Source organism: Mustela nivalis, assembly GCF_964662115.1.
Source record: "Mustela nivalis genome assembly, chromosome: 8".
Taxonomy (NCBI): Eukaryota; Metazoa; Chordata; class Mammalia; order Carnivora; family Mustelidae; genus Mustela; species Mustela nivalis.
In genome coordinates, this window is record NC_139027.1 from 44,188,940 (window position 1) to 44,213,136 (window position 24,197).

At 38.4% G+C, this 24,197-nt stretch overlaps 1 protein-coding gene across 5 annotated transcripts in view; it reads right to left on the minus strand.

Moving 5' to 3' along the window:
* Window positions 1–24,197, minus strand: part of CTNNA2 (catenin alpha 2) — a 1,136,651-nt gene that overhangs the window by 103,628 nt on the left and 1,008,826 nt on the right. For all 5 annotated transcript variants that reach the window (XM_082745335.1, XM_082745334.1, XM_082745333.1 and 2 more), the window contains 2 exons: window positions 10,676–10,827; window positions 387–500 (listed from right to left, as the gene is read on the minus strand). In XM_082745335.1, coding sequence (XP_082601461.1) covers window positions 387–500; window positions 10,676–10,827 — 266 coding nt within the window. The remainder of the gene's footprint in view (window positions 1–386; window positions 501–10,675; window positions 10,828–24,197) is intronic.

Genomic DNA, 24,197 nt, shown 5'->3' on the forward strand with positions numbered 1-24,197 from the left:
GCCTCTTGAGTTAACAAGCTTGGTGACTTCAAGTGGCACTGTGATGTCTGTGCTAATAATGCAAGATCTGAGCATTCCTGTGTCCCCTCGCTGTTGAACCATCTACATACACCAAACAAAATCCACTAGACACTTAAACCATTTGCAGTGAGGTGCCTTCTCAGTTTCAAGTGATGGTAAGAGAATAGCATGAACAGAAATCAGAAGCAGTGGTGGTTATTTCCATTGTGTAAAATATGAATTGCTAAGAACAACCACAGATGAAAGCACAGTTTTCTAAGCTATAAATCCCTGGGATTTCAAGACCCTGGATCAGAAATCCCCTCAAACCAACTTGGTGTACATAGGCCCAGTGCATGAAACCCGAGTCCTGGATGTCCACTCACCCGTGCACTCTGCCCCGCAATGAGCTGGTCGTCCTCAGTCTGAACACTTGTCCGGCTGCGTACATCATAATCTTCCTGCTCAAAGTCTGAATCGTCCTCTAGTTCTTCTGGGGTCTACAGGTACAAAGGAAAAGAGAAGGATCAGTATATTTTAAATTGATAACCCTCATCCCCACCCATATGCTTTGTGCCTACAAAAGCTAAGTAGCTCCCAGGAAAGAGAGCTTGTGGGCAGTTATATGTAGGGGGGTATGGAGGAGGATACTGGCTCTGATGGAGTCAGAAAAGCCAAGCTGCCCCAATTTATCTTTAAAAAAAATATATATATATATGCTCGATTACTTCCCCCTGTAGGCACAAAAAGTCTGCTTAGCTTGTGACATGACCTGCTTTCTAATTTTAAGAAAAATATATTTGTGTGTTTTTCCATCCATAGACATCTACTGTAAGATAGAAAATCACCGTCAACAACAAAAGCTGTACCTATTACTGGTCTGTAATGCCCTTCTTGTTCTACTCCCAGTCTTTATTCTAGTCTTAATAAGCAAAAAGAATTGATCATCACCAAGCCAACGATTAGTCCGGATGAAATATCTGATGTGGTCACTAAACTGTAAAGCATACAGGTTGCAACTTGACTATCCAGAGCCAAGACTGCCTGAACATGAATCCCTGTGTGACCACTGGCAAAATCCTCTTAGCTCCGGTTTCCTGCCCTGTGAACTGCTGTTGATAAAAGCTCCTTTATGATTTTTTGTGAAGATTAAGTAACGTACTTTGTGTAAAATGTCTGCATTTAACAGGCATTTTTTTTTTAAGATTTTATTTATTTATTTGACAGAGAGAGATCACAAGTAGGCAGAGAGGCAGGCAGAGAGAGAGAGAGAGAGAGGAGGAAGCAGGCTCCCTGCTGAGCAGAGAGCCTGATGCGGGACTCGATCCCAGGACCCTGAGATCATGACCTGAGCCGAAGGCAGCGGCTTAACCCACTGAGCCACCCAGGCGCCCTTAACAGGCATTTAAAAAATGTTTGCCGTCATCATTACTTAGAATTTTTTTTTCTTCGTTTGTTTTTGTTTTTTGCTTTTTCACTGCATATAATTTATTTTTTATTTCTTTTCAGGGAGAATTCATTGTTTTTTGCACCACACCCAGTGCTCCATGCAATCCATGCCCTCCTTAATACCCACCACCTGGTTCCCCCAACCTCCCACCGCCCGCCCCTTCAAAACCCTCAGGTTGTTTTTCAGAGTCCATAGTCTCTCATGGTTCACCTCCCCTTCCAATTTCCCTCAACTCCCTTCTCCTCTCCATCTCCCCATGTCCTTCATGTTATTTGTTATGCTCCACAAATAAGTGAAACCATATGATAATTGACACTCTCTGCTTGACTTATTTCACTCAGCATAATCTCTTCCAGTCCTGTCCATGTTGCCGCAAAAGTTGGGTATTCATCCTTTCTGATGGAGGCATAATACTCCATAGTGTATATGGACCACATCTTCCTTATCCGTTCGTCCATTGAAGGGCATCTTGGTTCTTTCCACAGTTAAGATTTTGAAATCAATTCATTCAAACACTTTTAAATAGTGAATCTACCAATCACTACGCAACCACCAAGGATTAAATAGCTCTTTCATACACAGTATCAATTTAGCTAAAACCAGCACAGTAAAATAAGGATCATTCTCTTTTGAGATAAGAAAACCAAGATTCTGCAAAAAAGTGTGCCAAGTGTCTCTAAACTAATTAATAACAGATTAGAATTTAGACCCCAAATACCCAAATGTGTCTACCTTTTTCACATTATAAATCAGGTAAGAACTGGAGGTATGGAATGGCTTTAAAGTGAGTAGTTACAAGACGGGATCAGGAGGGAAATAAACCATAAGACTCTTACTCTCACAAAACAAACTGAGGGTTGCTGGGGGATAGAAGGGTAGGGATAGGGTGGCTGGGTTATGGACATTGGGGAGGGTATGTGTATGGTGAGTGCTGTGAAATGTGTAAGCCTGAGGATTCACAGACCTGTACCCCTGGGGTAAATAATACATTATATGTTAATTTTTAAAAAGTGAATATTACATAGAGATCCAGTCTATTCCATGCAAAGAAAATGTATGAGTTAGTCCATAAACCCACAAATAAAAATACTCCCTATCTTTAATGAGCATAATAGAAAACATACGTTAAGTGCATTTCATGTGCTAATCACGGTTTTCTCTGAGGACTTTACATAGACTAAAATTCATCCAGTTTTCTTCACAGTCCTATGATGTAGACACAATTTTCCCCATTTTACAGATAAGGAAACTGAGGCATGAGAGGTTACTCCTTGTTCAAGGCCTTCTAAATCATGCAGCATGTCTTGTAGGCTACTGTCCTCTGTTAATTCCAAGAAGATGAATGAGGAGTTGGTGAGGATGGTGCATGAAAGGGAGACAGTGCATTAATGCAACCTTCTCAGATCAACAGTCATTAGACTGAAAGCTGACAGTCACCCACAACTGTTCCTTAGCACAAGAAGGAGCACCAGCTCCCAGGGCTCTGTATTTCAAAAGGAAGAAGCAGGTCACAACAGCATTGATGATACAGTAGCCCATTCCCCATCCAAAAGGGCACACTTTGATTCGGCTGGTTTCTTTGGCTACTTCAGTATAATTAATCAGGTGTGGTTATTGATGAAGCCTTGAGACTGGTCAGACAGGCATAAAATGGGGTCTTCATGCCAATGTCACCTTATGCGTAGTAATTTCCAAGCTTTGGCATATCCTTCTTGTTTTTCTTCTCTCTCCCCATCAACCTTATTAATATTCACTCAGTCATCTACAGATGTTCAATTTTCTTTCACAGAATTATTAAAAGAAACAAGGAAGAAAGAGGTTTTGTTCCCATACTTTATTAACTAAAGCAGGGGTGGGGTGGGCAGAACCTGGTTCAAATAACTGGTTGTATTTCCATTGTGGACAGAGACAATAATCTCTGATCATTTTTCACTCTTCTGGAATGTACTGCAGAACAATCACAGCAAGTTGGTAAATTCTGCTGACAGATGAGATGACAAGATTGCAAGCACTTTTCATCATTCGTTTTTGAAAAGGAGAGAGAAAAGTAAAATGAAAAACCTTACTCAATAGAAAAAAGGAAAATATGACAGTGCCTATAGTACTGTGTCCAAACATTTCAATGATCTGTGTGTTTAGCAGATGAGTCAATGACAGACAAAACCCGGCAGCCTAAGGTTAATGATGATGAGCTTTCACTCAAGTGACTAGGGCTCAGAAACCAAAACAAAGTTTAAAAATGAAAAAAATAAACAAATAAATTAAATAAAAACCTGGATGTGGACCCAGGGAATCTGAGTGTGTTTGGTCTAACTCTTCCACTCAAAACCGTTTATATCACTAAGAGTTTTTTTACTTCTCTCCTCACTCATAAAATGGAGACAATAATTCCTATTTTCCCCGCCTGCCTCACAGGATTCTGGGATAAAGTATATACAAAAATGCTTTGTAAATGATAAAAATGAATTTAAGTAATAAGTGATAACATATACCTAATAACTGCAATAATCATAATAATAGAAATAATTTTTACCAACCACTATGGGCCAGGCATTCAGCTAAAGGATTTAATCCTTGTACAACCTAATGAAATAAATATAATGCGTAGGGTGCCTGGGTGGCCCAGTCAGTTAAGCGCCCAACTCTTGATTTCGGCTCAGGTTATGATCTCAGAATTGTGGGATCGAGACCCGCATCAAGCTCCATGCTGGGCATGGAGGCTGCTTAATGTTTTCTCTTTCTCTCTCCCTCTGCCCCTCCCCCTGCCCCAAAATTAATGTCCATTTTACAGATGTATAAAGATGTATAAAGCTCAGAGTTGTTAAGTCTGTTTTCCAGGGTGTTACATCTAACAAGCTGAGGGGGTTCCACAGCCTATGCTCTTAACCATCGCAAATAATACCAGGCAAATGGATGAGCTTAAAATATTTTCTTGCACCTTCATCATCCAGCAAACCCATCCAAGTCACCCATATAAACAGTTCAGTGCATGTGCAGTTTGCTAATTGCATGTAAATGTGTCTACTTCTCATGCTGTTATTTTTTGAATTATTCATTTTAATAAGGAGTAGTGTTATGTTTTGGTTGGTCAAGGATCTTTGTATGTTAAAAGAGACAAGGAAATATAGCAAAGGTCTGCAAATGGGCCCAGAGATAATAAGACCTGTATCATTAGGTAGTGTTTATAGGATAAAAATGAATCACCAACGTGTATAATTCACTGGACTGGAAGCTGGAACCTGAGGGTCAAGCCTCAATTCTGCCTTTCTGTGCTCCCAGGGAAAGCCTTTTTATAACCAACAAAAACCACTTTGGGTCTACTCTTGGTTCCCTGGGTCTATTATCTGTTAGATTGCAAAAGTGGTTTTTATTTGTAAAATGGCATGATTAAATTATTTGGCCTCTAAAATCTCCTCTAGGAGATTAATTGGTGCCTATTACAGAAGCCCAAGAAAATCATGCGCTTGTCCAGGGTTGCACCACACGTCAATTACAGAACAAGATCAATCTACCTGCCTTTGGCTCCAAATGAAATCCTTTATCTTCTCTATAACAGTTTCTGGAGAGAAGCAAAATAAGAAACAACTGAAGGATTTAGAGTTGTTTCACCAGGACACATGAGAAATATATTCATCACCATTTAAAAGAATGGCTCAAATGTGTATGAGAGCTTCACTGGGAACATAAAGAGGAGGACATGGAGAGGCAACACAAGAATCTGGGTGATGCGTGAGGAAGGATTTCCCAATCAGAAAGCTATACTACGAGCATTGGATTTTCCTAAAGTCAATGTAAAAGAAAATCAGTCAGGAGTGATTGGCCACTGGCATCACTATCCTGGATTATTCTGGAAGCCTCCTGACGGATCTCCTTCTATTTTTTCCTCCATACGTTCTACTCTCTTCAGCAGATCCACAGTGATGATTCTTGTCCAAACGAAGTCAGCTTAGAACACATCATAGGCTCCCATCTCATCTAGTGTGATCCTTAACACTACACCTGTGATTCCCCTGGCATGAAATATATTTGTCCTAATATTTTTGTGGCTTGTTTCCTCCTCCTCCAAGTCTGTTCTCAAATGCCATCCAAAGAGTGACCACCCTTCATTAAACTCATATGCACCCTGTGCCCTAGCCCCTTATACTGCCTTGGTTTTCTCCATGGCACAGTAACTGTCATGTTCTACCTCCTTGCTTATTATGTTCTGTGTCTCCCACCAGAGGAATATAAATTTCTTGAAGATAAGGACTTCTATTTTGTTTACCTCTCCATTCAGGGCCCCTCCATCTCTGTGGGGCATCTACTAAGCATTCAACAAATACTTAATAAATGAATGACCAAGCCTAAATTACTGAATATTTCTGAAAAATCATATGAAATTATTTCTAATTACTTGAGTTTGGAAAACAAAACTGGGAACCTTAGAGGACGATGTTAATTAACTGGATAATAACAACCTGTAATAGAAAAATCAGTTTTGTCATAAAAGCCTTCTCAACTTTTCATTTTCTAGCTCTGATGAGTAACTCCAATCCCTGCAGTTTTAATAATATTGTTAATTTATTTAACAGATTGTATTTCATTAATTGATGGTAATAAGAAATGTCATCCCAGCATGATGAGAAAAGAAAAATATTTCTTGGGAACCTACTAAATGCCAGGTCTAGGCTAGTGCTTTATAGCAAATGCAGTATCTGTCCTCATTTGCAGATACAGAAACTGAAGCACAGAGATGAAAACAAGCATGCCAATGACCAAAAATTATTTAAGCCATAGGTTCCCAAATGCTACTGTTTCAAATACTCTCACTGAGCCTCGGTAATTTTTTCAAGGTGTTTCTTGGCTAAAAAAACAAAACAAAACAAAAACAAATAAAACAGTCATGAACTGAACAGTTGTGTTGATTAAGCAAAGCAGTTAGATCACAAAAATGGATAAAGTTGATTAAAGTTAACAACCTAGTGCCTGGTGCATATTGCGTGACTTCTCAAATCTCGGAATACGACCAAACATCCACTGAACTTCCTTTTGATCATGGCAACCACCAAGAAACCCAGCTTCACAAATACAGAGTGTTATTAAAAGGAATATACCGACCTAATATTTAAACCGTGAACTAGAAACATCTGTATATTTCCCTTGAAATTTTAAAACACCGCGCAATGCTCCAGGGGCCCTTTCAGGCACAGTTTGGGATTTATGAAGTTAAACTTTAGACTTTTATCAGGACTTTAACTTTTTCCACAACCTGCTTTCAAAAGTATCATGTGCAACCAAATTAATGTGTCCCAATTACATTATAAAGGAATACAGATATAATAGACTTTTCCCAGGGTTATTCTTATGAGAAGCAACTACTATTTGTTTGCTTCTTTCTTTTTTTTCTTTCTTTTTTTGTTTTTGAATACAGATATCCTAACACCAAGATATCCTACCTCCTTTTACCCTACCCTGTTATCTTAATTTCCAATATTAAATGTCTAACTCTGTGTCTTAAATGCACACTTAGCCCTCATTATTTGCAGATAATTCCTGAGTTTGCCTATGAACCAAAAGCTTCTTTGTAATCCCCCAAAGCAATCCTTGTGTAGTTTTTCCCAGCAAGGACCATGTGGCAAAAAACGTGAGTCACCTAAGCTGTGTGTTTCCAGCTGAGGTAACGTTGGGCCTTTTTGTCTGAGCTCTTATACTATAAATAAGTACCCTTTTTGTATTCATTTAGTGCCACATATTTTGCATCTTTGTGCCTTTTTTTTTTTGTGATTTCTTTGCTTACAATGGCTTCCAAATACAGTGCCTAAGTGTTGCTTGGTGGTCCTAAGTGTAAGAAAGTTGTGATGTACCTTATAGGGAAAAGGCATGCATTAGAGGAGCTTCCTTCAGGAATGAGCTACAGGGAGGTTGGCTGGGAGGTCAAAAATATACATTAAATAAAGTGTATTTAAACAAAAATGTGCATAAAACACAGTTATATATTGACCAGTGAATGAAAATGTAACCAGAGGCTCTTAGGAACCTAAGCATATTCCCCTAGGAAGAGTGTTTCAAGATTCTCTAACTCAATGTTCATAGCAATGTTACAGAATATAACTACTGCAAATAATGAGAATCAATGGTATGGTGGTGTGCCAGATTTGTCTGTTCATTTTTTTAATTACCTTGCTGGGGTGATTAGGAAATTCCTTTGTAGCTGATAGGTCACCAAGTATAAGCCTCAGCCAGAAGCAAACAAAAAAATAGTCTCACAGCAGAGGGGCAAAGTAGACCCATTCTCAGGGAGAAAGGAGGTTCTGAAAGGTGAGGTTAGAAAGAAAGTTTTATCTACTTCAGAGGGTTGCCTAGAACTGCCCTGGAGTGCCTGGACACCAGCTTCACATGATGTATGTATTTATCACTGCAAGTCAAGGTATTGGAAAACTTAACCCTTCAGGGTCTGTTCTGCATTATTTTTTTTTTCAGGGAAAAATATTTCTTATTTTTACAAAGTACAATGAACACTTTGGAGAGAATGAGGCATGGCCAGGTTTGCTGGGAAAGAAATAGTTCTACTTGTCTCATTATCTTTCTTTCGAACTTGGCGCAATGGATTTTTTATTTTTAAGTAGACTTAATCATTATACTCAAAAAGCAAACCAAGAAATTAAGTACAAAATGAAGCCATGTGGGTGCTGAATGGAGAAGGATTTTTAAAATAACAATTTGTACATACTGTACATTTCTCTCTTAAGTTTCAAGTGGTGTGAAATCCATCTGATCAAATCACTTGAAATGTCGAGATGTAGGAATGACACTTCAACAAAGATATGGCATTTTATCTAAAATTATGTTTTTTTTACAGCTCATGAATGAGTAAATGAATGATGGCTATAAACTTCCTCAGCCTCCCAGATGAATGGTTGTCACAAAAATGTGAAGGCTAACAAAGCAGAAAAATGGCAAAAGAGGGAATATGTCTTGAGGATTATAGTGGTATTTAGTGTCAAATGCTTTGAAAACATAATTCTCGTGGTCTATTACCTTATTTCACATGTTAGTATGTAGTAGAAAAAGAATGATCTAATTTGTTACAAGTTTAAAAGCCTGACTACCTTTCTTTTCCTTCTCCTCCAATTCTCATCCCTTTTCTGTTACCTTCCTTATCTTCCCAGGAATGTGTTTCCACCACTACCAACACACACACACACACACACACACACACACACACACACACACACACCATTGACCACTGTGCCAGACAAGGCACTACAGTGAAGCGAAAATAAAAACACAGCCATTGCTTTCCAAAATTTCACAGTATAAGGAAGGTAAAAGACATAAAAGGGAATAATGTAATAAATACTATCATAAACAGAAATAGTTATACATAGATGAAGGAGAGGGTCAATATTTTTGATGGAGAAAATCTGAAGGTTTCAGCCAAGTCTTTCAAGGTGTTAAGAGTTTAACAGATCTAAAACGGGCAAGTTAGAAGAACAGGAAATATATCTGATAGCCTCCAAATTCCAAACATGAACTCCACATTGTTAAGTGTGAGAATCGTCTGATGTAACTTATGCAATGGTCTGAACACTCTGATAATGAAATTATTATGAAAGACAGACATATTTAATGAGAAAACAATCCAGCTGAATTTAAAGACAAGAAAATTTGAAGATTTTTCTGCCCTCCCAAGCGAAGGTGTTTGGTAATGTTTCAGGGGAAGCACGATACCAACAAAGAGGGAAGAGAGACTCTTCCTAGTGATACTCCAATTCACCTGCTCAGATCACCATGCAAGTACCATATTGCACTCCGGATATCACAGTTGAAGAGGATCACTCATGAATTTAATGACCTCAAATATATCAAGATTCAGAGGAGAATTAATCCTACAGATAAAATACTCAGAAGACTAGGTATACACTGTTCAAAGAGAACAAAATACCACAGATATTATTTGGTTAGTACTGTTTTGCAGTGTTTGAAGTTATATTGGTTTAGATGTTCAGTCCCCGAGAGCAAGTTTTTCAGAATGCAGTGAACAGGTACCTTGTGGTTTTATTGAGCAGCCTTAAAAACAACTGCAGAGGATTAAGGTAGGGATGCACTCCAGTGCTATCTAACCCAATATGGTAGACATGAGCTGCAATGAATTACTGAGAATTTTAATGTAGCTAATGCCACATGCCAAAAATGATAACATTTTAGATACATTTGATTAAGTTAATTATTAAAATTGACTTCACCTGTGGTTTTTTTTTTTTTCCAATGTGTATACCAGAAAATTTGAAATTACAATTGTGGCTCACATTATATTGGTATCAGACAATATGTTCTCATGTTCTTATGATTGTCACTGCAGAAGCCCCATCTCTTTTTCAGTCTTAATAGCCCCAAATGTATTTGTGTCATCAATTATGCTCTTGAGTATTAAAGTTTATTTTAAAAAAGAGTTCTGTGAGTAAGAAACTTGTTTGAAAACCATGCTAAATTGTTGGTAAGGTAAAAAGAAAAAAAAACTCATCTTATGATGAAATATTATATAGCAGTTAAATGGAACAAGGGAAGCTATGTGTCTTAATGTAAATAAAAGAAGGTAAGAAGGTACCTTGTGGGTGAACAAAAGAAGTTGCAACTTATGTTGAGTTTTAAAACCTACTGTATTATATGTTTTCTAGCATATGGCTCTATATCACTTGGACAGTCATTTGGAAGGCTCGCAGCTGCCAACAAAAGACTGAGGATGGGAAGCTTGTGGGCTGAGTGATGGTAAGAGGTTTGCTACAAAATTATACAGTTTCATTCATAAGATTGTAATTATTTGTTGTTAAGATAGTGTGACTAGGTATGAGATCATTATCATCATCATCATTATTATTAATACTGCTAAGCTGGGAACTCTTCCTTTCTTTCCAACTCATGGCTTTCTAATCCAGATGGGAAAATAATGTTAGCCAGAGGAACACATGGTTAATAGCAGGGGCACCTGCAAGTTAGTATCAAATTTAAACAACAATGCATGTAAGAAATAGGCAAGAGCATCCCTCCTCAGGTTATTCAATGTGAATCTAGGCTTGCTGGAATCACTTGTCCCTTTTGCCTGACTAAAGCATTCCCCTTGTCTGACTAAATGAGGAGCCAAACAGCTTAACAAGTAAAACTAAGTAATTAACACAAACCAAGTAAATTCTCTGGAGTCTGTACCAGAAGCTCTGATCAGCTCCAAACTGTAGAAGCCTTACATACCCTGATCATCAGCACAGCTTTTCTGATATCTCGAACACCATCATACACCAGGCGAGAGGCATCAATGAACTCATTCTCTTCGAATGGTTGAGGGACGTTGGCACTCAGGGCTTCAATAGCCACCTCTACTTGCTCGGCAAAGCGTGGCATCACTGTATTAAACAAAGCGAGAAACAGTGGATTAAGCCATCTTTCTCTTACGCTCCCGTTCCAGCCCTTGGGCGAGGTGGCGTGCTCCCTGTATTCCAACTGCTCAGTGGAGCTGTGTGCCCACCTGTGTAGTTTGGGGTGGACCCAATGCAGGGATCTCTGTACTACTTACTTTCAGCACAGGAAGTAAACCATTACTCCATGAATGGTGATGGTATGCAACTACAAGTTTTTGAAACCTGCTCAGGATTGTGTGCTATCGTGTATACACATATATGTTTTGTGTTATTTTAACCTGAGTTGAAGTTCATTTCTGCTAGTTACTAGCTGTGAAACCTTAGCCAAGTTTTCTTAACTCCTTCTAAACCTGCTTCTTTGCCTATAAAATAAAAGGTTCTATCTTTTTTTCTTTTTTAGAGAGAGAGATCACAAGTAGGCAGAGAGGCAGGCAGAGAGAGAGAGAGAGGCAGAAGCAGGCTCCCCGCTGAGCAGAGAGCCTGATGCTGGGCTCAATCCCTGAGATCATGACCTGAGCCGAAGGCAGCAGCTCAATCCACTGAGCCACCCAGGCACCCCTAAAAGGTTCTATCTTAAATGAAATGAGGCATACAAATTTATTAGATGGCATTTGGCTCTCAAAAAGCCTTGGTAAATATTTAGTTTAACTAATATCATATGCTAAAGTCATAGGTGTTGAGTAATAGATTTTTTTTTAAGATTTTATTTATTTATTTGACAGAGATCACAAGTAGGCTGAGAGGCAGGCAGATAGAGAGAAAGGTGGAAGCAGGCTGAGCAGAGAGCCCGATGCAGGACCTGATCCCAGGACCCTGGGATCACGACCTTAGCTGAAAGCAGAGGCTTTAACCCACTGAGCCACCCAGGTGCCCCTGGAGTAATAGATCTTAACCTATAGGATTTCATGTGAATGAAGTGATCGGATGTATTTCACTTTTGATGAGACAGGACTTGAGACAGGAGGTAGCGGGATGGTAGTGGAGGGAGGCTTGTAGAAGAACCTTACAAGAGAGGAGATAGAATCCCAGAGGACTCCAGCACAAAGTCTAGACTTACAGACCAGTGGGCTCAAAGCCAAATACAGTTTTGTTTCATTTTACCAGGACCATTTCAATGTGAAAGAAGATACATATATAAATCCCTAAAATGTTAGCACCTCTTTAAACAAAGACACCTACATACATAGTGGAGCTTTGCAGAAAGCAAATTCAGTGGAATGTCTGGAACACTTCCACTGACTACTTGAAAAAATGCTGCTGATTCACTGATTCTCAAAAATTATAATTCAATTTTCTCAGGTTTTATCTTGTAACAATCAATTCATATGGCAAATGGAAGCCAAAAGCACAATTCATTTTATTTACAAGGACAATAAAATAGAAACATCATTCATCTATTTTCCATTTCTGAACTTTCATGCCTGATTCATCTTTATACTCATTTTCATCCTCTGTGGATACTTTAACATCCGTTTTAATCCCTAGTGTGAGAAACTCTGCTAAATTACTTTACTTTCTAGGGTCAAAGTATTTAAGATAAAACCTTTCTAGAAAAACGTATTTCTACTAGGTAAAGTCCAATCTTTAAAAGTGTATTTAAAAAAAAAAAAAAGAGGAGAGTTACAGGAAAATAGACTAGCCATTCTTTCAATAGAAATGATCAAAACCTAAGCATGCATGGGGTGAATTTCCTTCTGTGAGTGAATTACTAGGATTGGTTCTCTATACCATTTGAATTTTTCATTTGTGTCTTTGAAATACTTTTACATAAAAGGAATTTGGTGGACATTGAGTTTTACTTCTACAAAAATATACTTTTAAAAACTACCACATGAAGCTAAGGCCATTCCAGCTTTCCGTTTCTATTGGAATAAACTGTTTTATATGACCAAATAATCTAGATCATTGAAATTGACCTCCCTAGGCATGAAAATATTGTTAATGTATTTGGCATTTTCCTGTATCTTTCTTTAAAAAAAAACTATTTTATTTATTTGATGGATAGAGATCACAAGTAGGCAGAGCAGCAGGCAGAGAGAGGAGTAAAGCAGGTTTCCTGTTGAGCAGAGAGCCTGATGCAGGACTTGATCTTAAGACCCTGAGATCATGACCTGAGCCGAAGGCAGAGGTTTAACCCACTAAGCCACCCAGGTACCCCCCATAAGTATCTTTCTTAAATGGAATTATAAATTCCCTTCCCTTCCTAAACTGAAAATTCTGAATATTAATTTCATTCTATTTGATGCCTAAGCTGCCATCATGACCATCAACAATTTTACAGATTTGTGTGTTACCATGAGTAGCAGTTAGTTACCTGAAGTTTTATCCCTAGTGTTTCACTGATAGTAGTTCTAAGTGTACATAAAATAACTACTCCTACAAATAAATAAGGCTAAAAATAGAAAACTAGACCAAGGAGGTTAGACAGGTAATTCACAAAATACTAAATCCCATATTATTGATAAATACATGATGCTTTACTTCACTAATTGGAAAACTTACAATGTGAACAAGAGAATACTTCATACCTCTTGGAATGGGCACACAAACTAAAGTTTAATAACACCCATCTTACTGAGCGTGTGGAAAAGAGGGAACCCTTCTACTATAGAAGGGAGTCAAATGGGAACACATCCTTCTGGCAAACACTTTGACAAAATCTAATAAAATAGAGCCTTTTAGTCCCAACCAATGAGCTGACACATTTTCTAGGGCATGGCCAATTAATGACTCCTAAAGAGGTACTGGTTAGCAAGGCTGAGTACATTGGAGTCACAGGAACATCTTTCTGTATCTATGGTTATAGTTGTTTCCTAATAGGTAGAATAGTCCAAAAGTTAATAAGAAGAGTTATATTAAACCTAGGAATAAAAATAATAGCAATCTGAGGGTTTTGAAGGGGTGGGGGGTGGGAGGTTGGGGTACTAGGTGGTGGGTATTATAAAGGGCACGAATTGCATGGAGCACTGGGTGTGGTGAAAAATAATGAATACTGTTATGCTGAAAATAAAAAATAAATTATAAAAAAAAAATAAAAATAAAATTAAAAAAAAAATAAAAAATATAGGGAAAAGGATCTAGGAAAAAAAAAAAATAATAATAATAATAGCTTTAAGGGATCCCTTCCAACTGGTACTATCCCAGGGTGTGGAATCCACTAAGTGAGACATTGGGGAGATACAGTGAGCTTTCACTCCATTTTCATGGGCAGTATGTCAGGATGGAACAAAATGGATTTGGGGATATAAGTCAGAAGACAGCCACTATAGTCAAATGAGTAAGTCCTAAGTTCAAAGTATTGACCAGGAAAAGCAAACTGAAAAGATAGACCATTTGTGAAATAATTTAAAAATTCACAAAGAGTACTGCATAATGAAAGATATATACATTTTATTACCCATGTTCTAAAAGGATATATACCACCTTAAGTATAGTGGTTGTCTTAGAGAAGGAAAGAAGAGCATGAGATGAGGTAGAGTTCCTATGGAGGTTTCTTTTTTTCTTTTTTTTTTTTTTTCTTAAAGATTTTATTTATTTTTTTGACAGACCGAGATCACAAGTAGGCAGAGAGGCAGGCAGAGGCGGGGGGGGGGGGAGCAGCCTCCCAACTGAGCAAGGAGCCCGATGCGGGACTCGATCCCAGGACCCTGGGATCATGACTTGAGTTGAAGACAGAGGCTTTAACCCACTGAGCCACCCAGGCACCCCAGGAGGTTTCAAGTGTATCTTAATTCTTAAGAAAATAATAATGTGAATCAGATACTGCAAAATGTTAATATTTGTTACACCTCAGTTGTAGAAGGAGGGTCTGTTATATTAATGTCTGCCCCTTTTTTACTTTGAATCTTCTCATGATTCAAATATTTGAAAAGATCAACAGCTTATCCTCAAGTCTATACTTTTTTCAGAATAAGACTCTGAAAAAATAAAGTTCTAGCTCTTGAACCAGAATGTAAAAGAAACCACTTGGATCAACAGTTTTATGTGAGAAAGTCCCTCAGAAATTGTGACTGTGACCAGATACCTAATATTCGATCTTAATTAATAACTGCCCACTGTAGAGTTGAGTTAGGTAGGTACACCTGGTAGGCTCAGTCAGTTGAACACCCCGCTCTTGATTTTAGCTCAGGTCATGATTTCAGGGTTGTGAGATCAAGCCCTCTGCAGGCTCCACACTCAGTGGGGAGTCTGCTTGGGATTTCCTCTCTCCTCTTCCCCCACCCCTGATCCCCCATAGCTCGCTCGATCTCTCTCTCTCTCTCTCAAATCAGTCAACCAATCTTTAAAAAAAATAAATAAGAATTAAAAAATAAAAATAAAAGCTGAGTTAGGTAGTACCCACCCGCTGGACCCTGGCTCTAGGGCACATATCTCTATTTTCATAAAGACCTTTGATGCAGAATAAAAGAGTGATCAGTGTTGTTGTGTGGCTTTGTTCTGTTTGTGCAAGATTGCCCTGAAGAAGATCTGGGGAGAGGGAAAATGCAGAGGGTGACATGTTATCTTTCTCCAACAGCCTCCAGGTCTGATTCTGTGCCAAAGTGAAAGAGAGGAAAGCTAAAACCTAGAAAGTGACCACTGTCATAATGGATGTTCTGGGGCCAAAAAAAAAAAAAAAACAAAAAAAACATTGCTGGGAACTGCTCTGAAACCCTAAGTTTGGAGAAAGGTATTCTGTTTGCTCCAACATGGAGTAAAGGGGGTGGCATATTGGTATGAACAACACCATTATGGATGTGGCATTGTCAGAAGAGGCAGGAAAAAGTTCTTATAAAAAGATTGGAACATAATAGAATATCAACCTTTTAAGGGTGAAAAATGGTAGGAGAGGAGGTACAGAATCCTCACTTATAAATGGGGGCTCAGAGTTCAATTTATCTTTAATATTCTAATGATCTTATTATATTCCTCAACCTGATAAAGCCCACAAGTAATTCAATTTTGTTTACTTTAACCGAGAAGACATTCATTTCTCTTACCTCGAGTCAGTGTTTCTCTGGGTCTGACCCTTAAGAAAATCTTCCTCCATGCTCTGCTTTTAAGCACACTCAATACTTATTTATTTAGGGCTTGGTCAACCACTACCACTCTTTAACTAATATACCTTTGCTCTCCAAGCTGCTGCACTCTTTTCTGTTTTAGTTTTGTCCTGTTTTGTTTTTTAAAGTGATAAGACAGAAAAACAAAGTTCATAGAACAATGATCCATCTTGACAGAACCCAAGATGTTAAACTATGAATTCTTCTAATACCTCTCATAATGCTGAAAAATTAAATATCCCAAAAGTAATACTCAGATAGAAAAAGTCTGAAACTACTTCAAATATGATGCTGTTTCTGCTTCCCACTAATTAGGATAGAATACAGCATTGCCTTTGTGATTCTCACATTATACATTAACAAAGTTTTTGATATAGGATTACATAAATAGAAATTTCTTTTTAGTTTCTGAATTACATCCACAATAGACACCACTTTATAGTTATTTATCAGAAATACTGTATTGCTCTTAATAGCTTATATCCTGAAAGGATGATCAAAGTTGAAAGTAAACATGTAAGTTCTTATTATGCTTTTGTGTGCAGAGTGCACACCAGGCCACAGAATTATGGCATTCCAAGAGTAATGAAATCAGAGTTCAGCATGCATATAAAAATCAAGGTCGCCTTCTAGTGTCTACTGTGATCCTAAAAGAGAGGTAAGGAAGCTCTAGACTTAATCCTTCAGAAAGACATCAGAGATGATGTTTCAAGAACACAGGGTGAATCAGTAAAATGCACATAGAGTTGCACTAAAGATGCAAATAGGACTGCTGACAACCATAAGAGCAAAATCCAAGGTTAACTAGAGATAGTGGAAATGAATGGCTAACCAACCCCACCGTCCCTGAGTAAACACATAAAAGATTCACAACTAACTTTAAACACTTCAATGATTCCCTTTAATATAGAGGGACTCTAAAATCATCATAAGATACAAACACAAACATCGGATACCTGCCTGTGATTTTTAACCTATTCCTACATATATTTATTTAAATGTTCCAATTAGGCTGATTATTTAATGTCTTCAAAGATGACATGGAAACATGCCGTGTCATACCAACATGTCCATGATGACTTTATTTTCAAACTTAAATATACCTCTTTCTCTTTGGCCCAGGTGAATTCCTCCTTAATTTCTGGTATCTCGTTTAGAATTAACTGACATTGTTAAACTTTCCTTAATTCACAAAGTTGTCAGTTCTCTGTAATTTTATAGCATCCTAATTAGGTATGTACCATTACAGTACTTAGTATAATGTATTAAAATTGTTTGACATTTCTGTATGTCAACTGTTTTACATTAGGAGTCACTTTTAGAATGAGACCAGCTCTTCCTTCTTTGCATCTTAGGCTCTTATGTTTCTGGCACAGCTAATCCATCCAAGTGGGAGAAGCATGAGAAGGAAAGAATGGAATGTAGACAAGAACTCCCTTGTCATTCACTATTTCAGGGACCAAATAAGCAGTACTATATTTCACGTACTAAGTCTCTTTCTGCCCATCACTTCATATTAGTTCAATAATTTTATTAAATAGCTTCATGAGTCATTAAACAAGTTATTAGTGGGCATTCTAGGTTTGATCACTAGGGACCTTTCAGAAACCTGAGCTCAGAACCCTTTCAGAACTGCTTGAGTAGGAGGATCACCACTGAGCAAGGAGAAAGATTCCTTATTGTATCCTTGACGAGTTCACGAAGGCCAGACTAGGATATCTGCATGCATAGGAATCCCTCAATTGTGGAGGGGTAGTCAACCAACACACTCTCATGAGTGTGGTACTTGCAAAAACTTCAGGACCAAGGAAAGAGAAGAGAAAATGGACAAGGACCCTGTGCTCTAGAGAAAGAACCAGTGTAATAAGTGTTAATATAAAATAAAAAGTAAGAATGAGAACATCTGAAAAAAATCTAGGAAGAATAAAATATCAAAAGTGGGATGGAATTGTGGCCAACTCTAGTGGAGGGGTTAGAGAATTACATTATCAGAATAATGGAAGTCAGAAGGTGTTATTTTGGGGAGACTCTAAGGGGGCAGTATCAGTTTCCCCTCACAGCAGAAAAGTACTGTTTCATGTGCTTTCTATTCATAAAGCATTCTTTCCCCAAAATGGTTTCTATCAGACACTGCTAAGGGATTTTATCCAAGTGGTCCCCAACTCGATGTTAAGTTAGAGGAGAAGAGAGTATATAGGAGAGTTGATTCAAACCACTGGGGGCCCAAATTTGCCCAAAGGAAAGACTGACTGGCATTTTAAAGGCTCTAGGTCTACCTTGACAGTTCAGAACATTTGTGAAGTGTAATCATTTAGTGAGGAGATCATCAGAGTCCAAAGCTTCAAGTCATACTCAATGTAGAAGGAGGGTCCAATGCAAATGAAGTGGACACTTTTATAGCTTTGGCACCACTCAAAAATAACAAAGGATGAACCAAAGAAGCCAGCCGTCATTTTATACCAGTTCGGTAGTTTTAGTAAAGAATATCATGATCATTAATTAGTTTATTAGAGGACATTCTAAGTTCTCCCCATCCAAATAGGATCTTCCAAAATTCTGAACTTAGAATCTTTTTTTTTTTTGTTAGTTGCTTGCTAATCAAATGGATCTGTATGCCCACCTCATGAATAATGGCTATTTCATTTCTATAAGTATTTACAGAAGCATATACCCCCGCTACTCATAGATGCTTTCCTACAAGATACAAGAATGGCCAGAATCTTACTGAAGCACTTGGCTAGGATTTCTTGCATCATCTAGACCTTTCACTTCTGACCCTGATTTTGTATCCTCTCACTCATCTGGCTGTGACTTTAGTCACTACTGGCAAGATCACTTCTCTCAGGTTCTGAGATTAATGTCTGACTATCAGAACCCAAGTCAAATGGAATTTTCCCTACTGAGGTAATTCCTTTTCTCTTCTCTTTGAAATGCACATTGTTATCTTTGAATTATATACTAGCTTCAGCTTGTTTCTTGGTATAGTTCCTCAGATCTGTCCTCTGCTCCAAATCCCTTCTCCAATCACCTTGAGCCAGTCTTGGCTTTCCTTTCCCCACTATTTAGCTCCACTATTCTCCTGCCCTCCTGACCATAAACTGCATAGCTCTATCTTGATTCAGTGAATCTTTTGTGTTTTAGAAGCCACTGCATAAGCAAACAGGTACTCTGTGCTAGAAGTTAAATAAGTCCCTATTAAGTCCCATGTTGTGGGATCTGTTCACAGGTCCTCATGTTCTATCTTAATTATGCAGGTCTTCACCCATATTGTCCATCCCATCTTTTTTTTTTTTAAGATTTATTTATTTATTTATTTGACAGAGAGAGATCACAAGTAGGCAGAGAGGCAGGCAGAGAGAGAGAGGAGGAGGCAGGCTCCCTGCTGAGCAGAGAGCCCGATGCAGAACTCGATCTCAGGACCCTGAGATCATGACCTGAGCCGAAGGCAGCAGCTTAACCCACTGAGCCACCCAGGCGCCCCTGTCCATCCCATCTTGATGCATTTGCAAATTTATATGTGTGATAGTCAGAGATGGGCCCCAACGATCCTTCTTCTCCCGGTATCTGAACACGAGCTGAGACTAGCGACTTGCTCCTAACCAATAAAATATAGCAAGGGGTATGGGATGTCTGTCATTTCTGAGACTGGGTTACAAGAAGATGTTCGTTTCCCTTTTTGTTTGCCTTTTCTTTTTTTCTCACTTGCTCACTCTGATGATAGACAGCTGAGCTATGGAAAAAATCTCTATGGAAAGTAACAGAGAGAGGCTTCTGGTCAACAGTCAGTAAGGAACTGAGGCCCTAAGTCCACAACAGATGAGGAACTGAGGTTTTCCAACAACCATATGAGTGAGTTTAGAGATGGCTCTTTCACCGACTAATCCTTAGGATGACCGAATCTTTGTGAGAGATCTGGAGGCAATGGTGCACAGCTAAACTGTACCCAGCCTCCTGGCCCATGGAAACTATGAGACAATAAATGATTGTAATGTTAATCCATTAAGGCTTGGGGTGATCTGTTACATAGTAATAGCTAACTATAAAGTGTTATGTAACTATAAAGTGCTATGGCAGAAGTAGAAATATCAGTAAGCATAGCAGAAATATTAAAATCTCTTGTTCAATTGCAGCAACTATGCTTGGGCTAGGTTTCTGGATATTTACTGGGTCCAAGAAGATGCATGAATAAATCTTGATACTTGATTTTTCACAAGTTAACCAATTTGAACCTCAGTTTACTCAAATTTAAACAGGGATGATAGCTGTTCCTTAGGTTTTATATAAGGTTTGAAAATACACTCAAAAATTTTTGTATACAATTTTATATATAAACATTGACAGTACTTAGCCATTGGGAATAAAGTGACAAATAAAACAAGTATGATCTTGCCTTCAAGGCACAAAAAAAGTGGAATATATACAAGATACCATCATACTGGGTATGTAAGATTCATAGTAAACCAAGCTCTTAAAGTTATCATCCTCATACTATGAACCTCTGTATCTACTAATCCACATACCTTCTTCTTTATTTTTAAGCAGGCAAAATCATCTGGTCTCCTCTGGACAGAGGTACAATTACATGATTCATCACCAAAAAGTAGGCTTTGTGAAAACAAAATAAACCGAAAATAATACTCAAATAGTGCTAAAATGTCTAACTGGGAAGTTTGTATAACTTATCTTGAAAACTTAGTTTCCCTGTTTCTATGCCTTCTCTCTCCTTGGCAGGACCACATCATCTTTCTGATGGTTTTACATTTTTAATAGTGAATTTCCTATGAAATTGGTCCTCAGGACAAGATTTGATATACTCATGCCTAGAATTTTCCACTTTACCTTGATTGCCAAGAAGACCAGTTAAACACTGTATCCATTATGACCTCATCAGATCTACGAGGAAAGGGAATCTTTAAAAAAGTTAGGAGACTTAATAAAAAAGTTCATAACTGGAAAAAAATAAAAACCAACTTCTCTACCTCATTTTTTCCCACAGAAACCTCCAACTTAATCTAATATCCTTGTGGAAATATTTGCCTTCTATCTCAAACTTATGCCACTATTTTATTTAATTGATTAACTGAATATGAATTTTGAATGAAGTATTCTTCGATGCCTTTTGAAATGCGGTAGAGGGCCAGACCAGTGATACTAGCTTTTATCATGCTTTATCTTGATAACTCATAAACAAGTTAGAAGATGTTGAGCATTGGAAACTAGGAGCAAAGACAAAAGATGACTAGTTTCATCGGCTCCTTATTCCTTGGTGACTATTTGTCTGCTGTTTCTACTCTCCAGACAGCCATCAGCATCATCCTGGCCAGTCCTAATTTTTCCAATCTATGTGCATTCTTCCCCTCCCCCCGCCCCCCATTCCCGTGTGTATTCCTGGACTTTCTTTCGTCAGACTCCGTCATCTGTTTCCTCTGTGGGAGTTCCTACAGGCTGCCATTTTCATATATTCATGTTTGGAAAATTATCATGTACATTTCAAACATCAAAATCAAATTCAAGTTCCAGAAGGCCATACATAACCCATGAGCTGAATTGTTTGATGAAAGATGAAAAAGGAATGCCGAGGAGAAGGAGGGGGGAGAAAAAAATCCTCTGCATTTCATTCATGATAACTACCCTAAGAGAACCAGGGAGCATCCATCTGCTCTTGTCTAGACACAAGTTCCTTTCCCCAGGGAAAGAAAACGCTTGCTTGGAAAGTTCTTATATTTTAAAATAAGCATTTCAAAAATAATCACAAATCGTTTATAAGTTAAAAGGGAAGGATGGCACATTTAATTCTGAAACTTAAGAAATGAATAAAGAGTTGAACACGAGGATGCTTAACTGAGCTTACAGTGTTTGTGGAAACCAAACCTGGGAACTACAGTTAAATTTGGCATCAGTGAGACTTAAAGGATTAAGATGTTATAAAATAATTGCTGAGATTCTGACCTTGATCATTAAGCATGTAATTTTTTAAAAGGGTACAACTTCAAAATAAGCAGCACCCTGGCCAGTCCTAATTTTTCCAGTCTATGTGCATTCTTCTACAGTGTTAATTATATTTTTCTTTTATGTTAAAAAAACATTTTTGGACCTTGAACTCTAATCAGCCTGGAAGAAATGAAGAGGTAGTCTCAGTTCTCAAGGGGTTAAAATTTAATTCAGAAACAATACACAAATACATTTATCTAGATAGAAATACAGACAGAGAGCAGATAGTGACATTAAGAGAAAAATGGGGAAACAGTTTTCGACACAGGGCGGTGAGTGGTAGGTACTAATAAGTGACACAGGTAAGAGGAGTAATGAGAACACAGAGAGGTGGGACTGGCTGGTGTGGTTAGAGAGAGGAATTCACTGACAAGGAAGAATCCAGCTAGTGCTCAAGAACAGGTAAAATACAGAAAGGCAAATCAGGTGTGGAGATTACTTCAGAGTCACTTTGACAAGAATAAACAGAATTTCAGTTCTTTTATCCTTCTGTTATTTCAGGTCATCTGTTATTTCAGGGGTCCACAAGCAAAGTTTCCTATTTTTCCAAACCAATTGGAATTGGAATTGGGCTATTCCAATGCTATATCATATGTACTCCCAAACACGTGACTGTCAGCATATTCCTCTTCTGTAGGATTCAGACAATTATTACTGATGGGATAGAGAATCTGGGTAAAGGGAACTTACTGCCTCAGTTGTGCACAGTAAATATATCCTGGCCACCAATTCTTGCGGACACCAACACTAGCACCGCTAGAATAAATACGTAGCCCCCCTGCCCCCCCCACTGCTCCTACCATGGAGGCCCTTAATGCTCTTCAAGTGACAAAGAAGTACCACGCTGTTTGCAGCCTCTAGGATTCTACAACCATAATGTGAATCATACAGAATTAAAATATCCTTCCTTTTGGTTTTACTTTGACAAATAAGCCCTAGCAAAATGCCATTTGTTGCAGTATGTTGCTAACTCTTGGCACATGAATAGGTAATCATTGGCCCTTCTATGGCCACCCTATCCCATTTCCACTTCCACATTAGAGGTTTATTATCAGCCTACAGTAGTATCTCTTACTCTCTGAAGTTGCACCCACTCCTATGGCTCTTCAGCCCCTCAGGCCAAGAGAGCTGGACATGTCTGATTCTAGCAGAACACGTTACTTATGAACACGCCAATGTGGGGTAGATATTTTCACATTTCTGCTTGGCCAGAGTTTTCTGAGCTAAAATGACTAGTAAACTGGTTTAAAACATGACTCAGTAGCAGTCCTAAAATAGTGAAAGGACCAGGAGAGAGATTTACATGTTTATCTCCCCAGAAAACTGTGTTCCCATTTCAAAGGGGAACAAAAGCAGGCAACATTCATTTATAACCCAAAGGGTTAGAACAAGTAGGGGGGCCTTTCTGGGAGGGAGATCATTAACATTAAAGAACAAAGGTTTCTCTCCACCTCTCAGGAGGGGAAGGGGGCAGCTGAACACCAATTCTTAGAGGAGCTCCCAGATACATAATTGTGTGGTTCTTCTTTAGCAAAGGGCCTCTTTGGAGGGCATGGAATTCACCTGCCTTCACCACGTTGCCTTAAAAGGGACAATGAGGCATGGGAAACTGGCATGGTAAGTAGTATGCTTGTTCTCTCACCCAGAAACTTTGCATTTGCTTTCAGGATAAAGTAAACATAGATATTAAAACACATCTGCCAGATCCCTAAAATATCTAGCGTATGTAGGTTTTGGTCATACAGAAAAGGCATGGAGACAAACTACACGTCACCTATGGAAGGACTCCTACATAGAGGAGATTTCCTTCACATTCCTCCTCTACTTCTGACTGCCCACCGCCACGAATACCACAACCACCAAAAAAATAAGCTATTTCCTGCATATCCTAATCACTTTGACCTTTCAGAGAGAAATAAGGTAACTTATACCAATAGTCAGGGTTATATTAAAATGCATTTAAAAGATATTATGATGTCTAGGGTGAACAATCTTGGTCATTACAGCTTCTGCTGAAATTCATTATTTTCATAATCTAATTTCAAAGTCTGTCATGGAGAAGCGATTTAGACTGTAATAGCCTTTTCTCTCCACAATATCTAATATTTTGTCTTCCCAAGAAGCTGTCCCTACCACCTCCTTCTGATGTTGATCTTATTACCTCTTCTGTCTATACCCTCCACAACCCAGCCACTGGGATACACATGCCCTCCAGATCTGTTCAGTCATAAAACCTAATCCCACTAGCAACAGAGATCAGTCCAAGTAGAGTAAGCATACCCCAAAAAGCCAAGCAGATTGCTCTCTTTTGCTATATACAAAGTG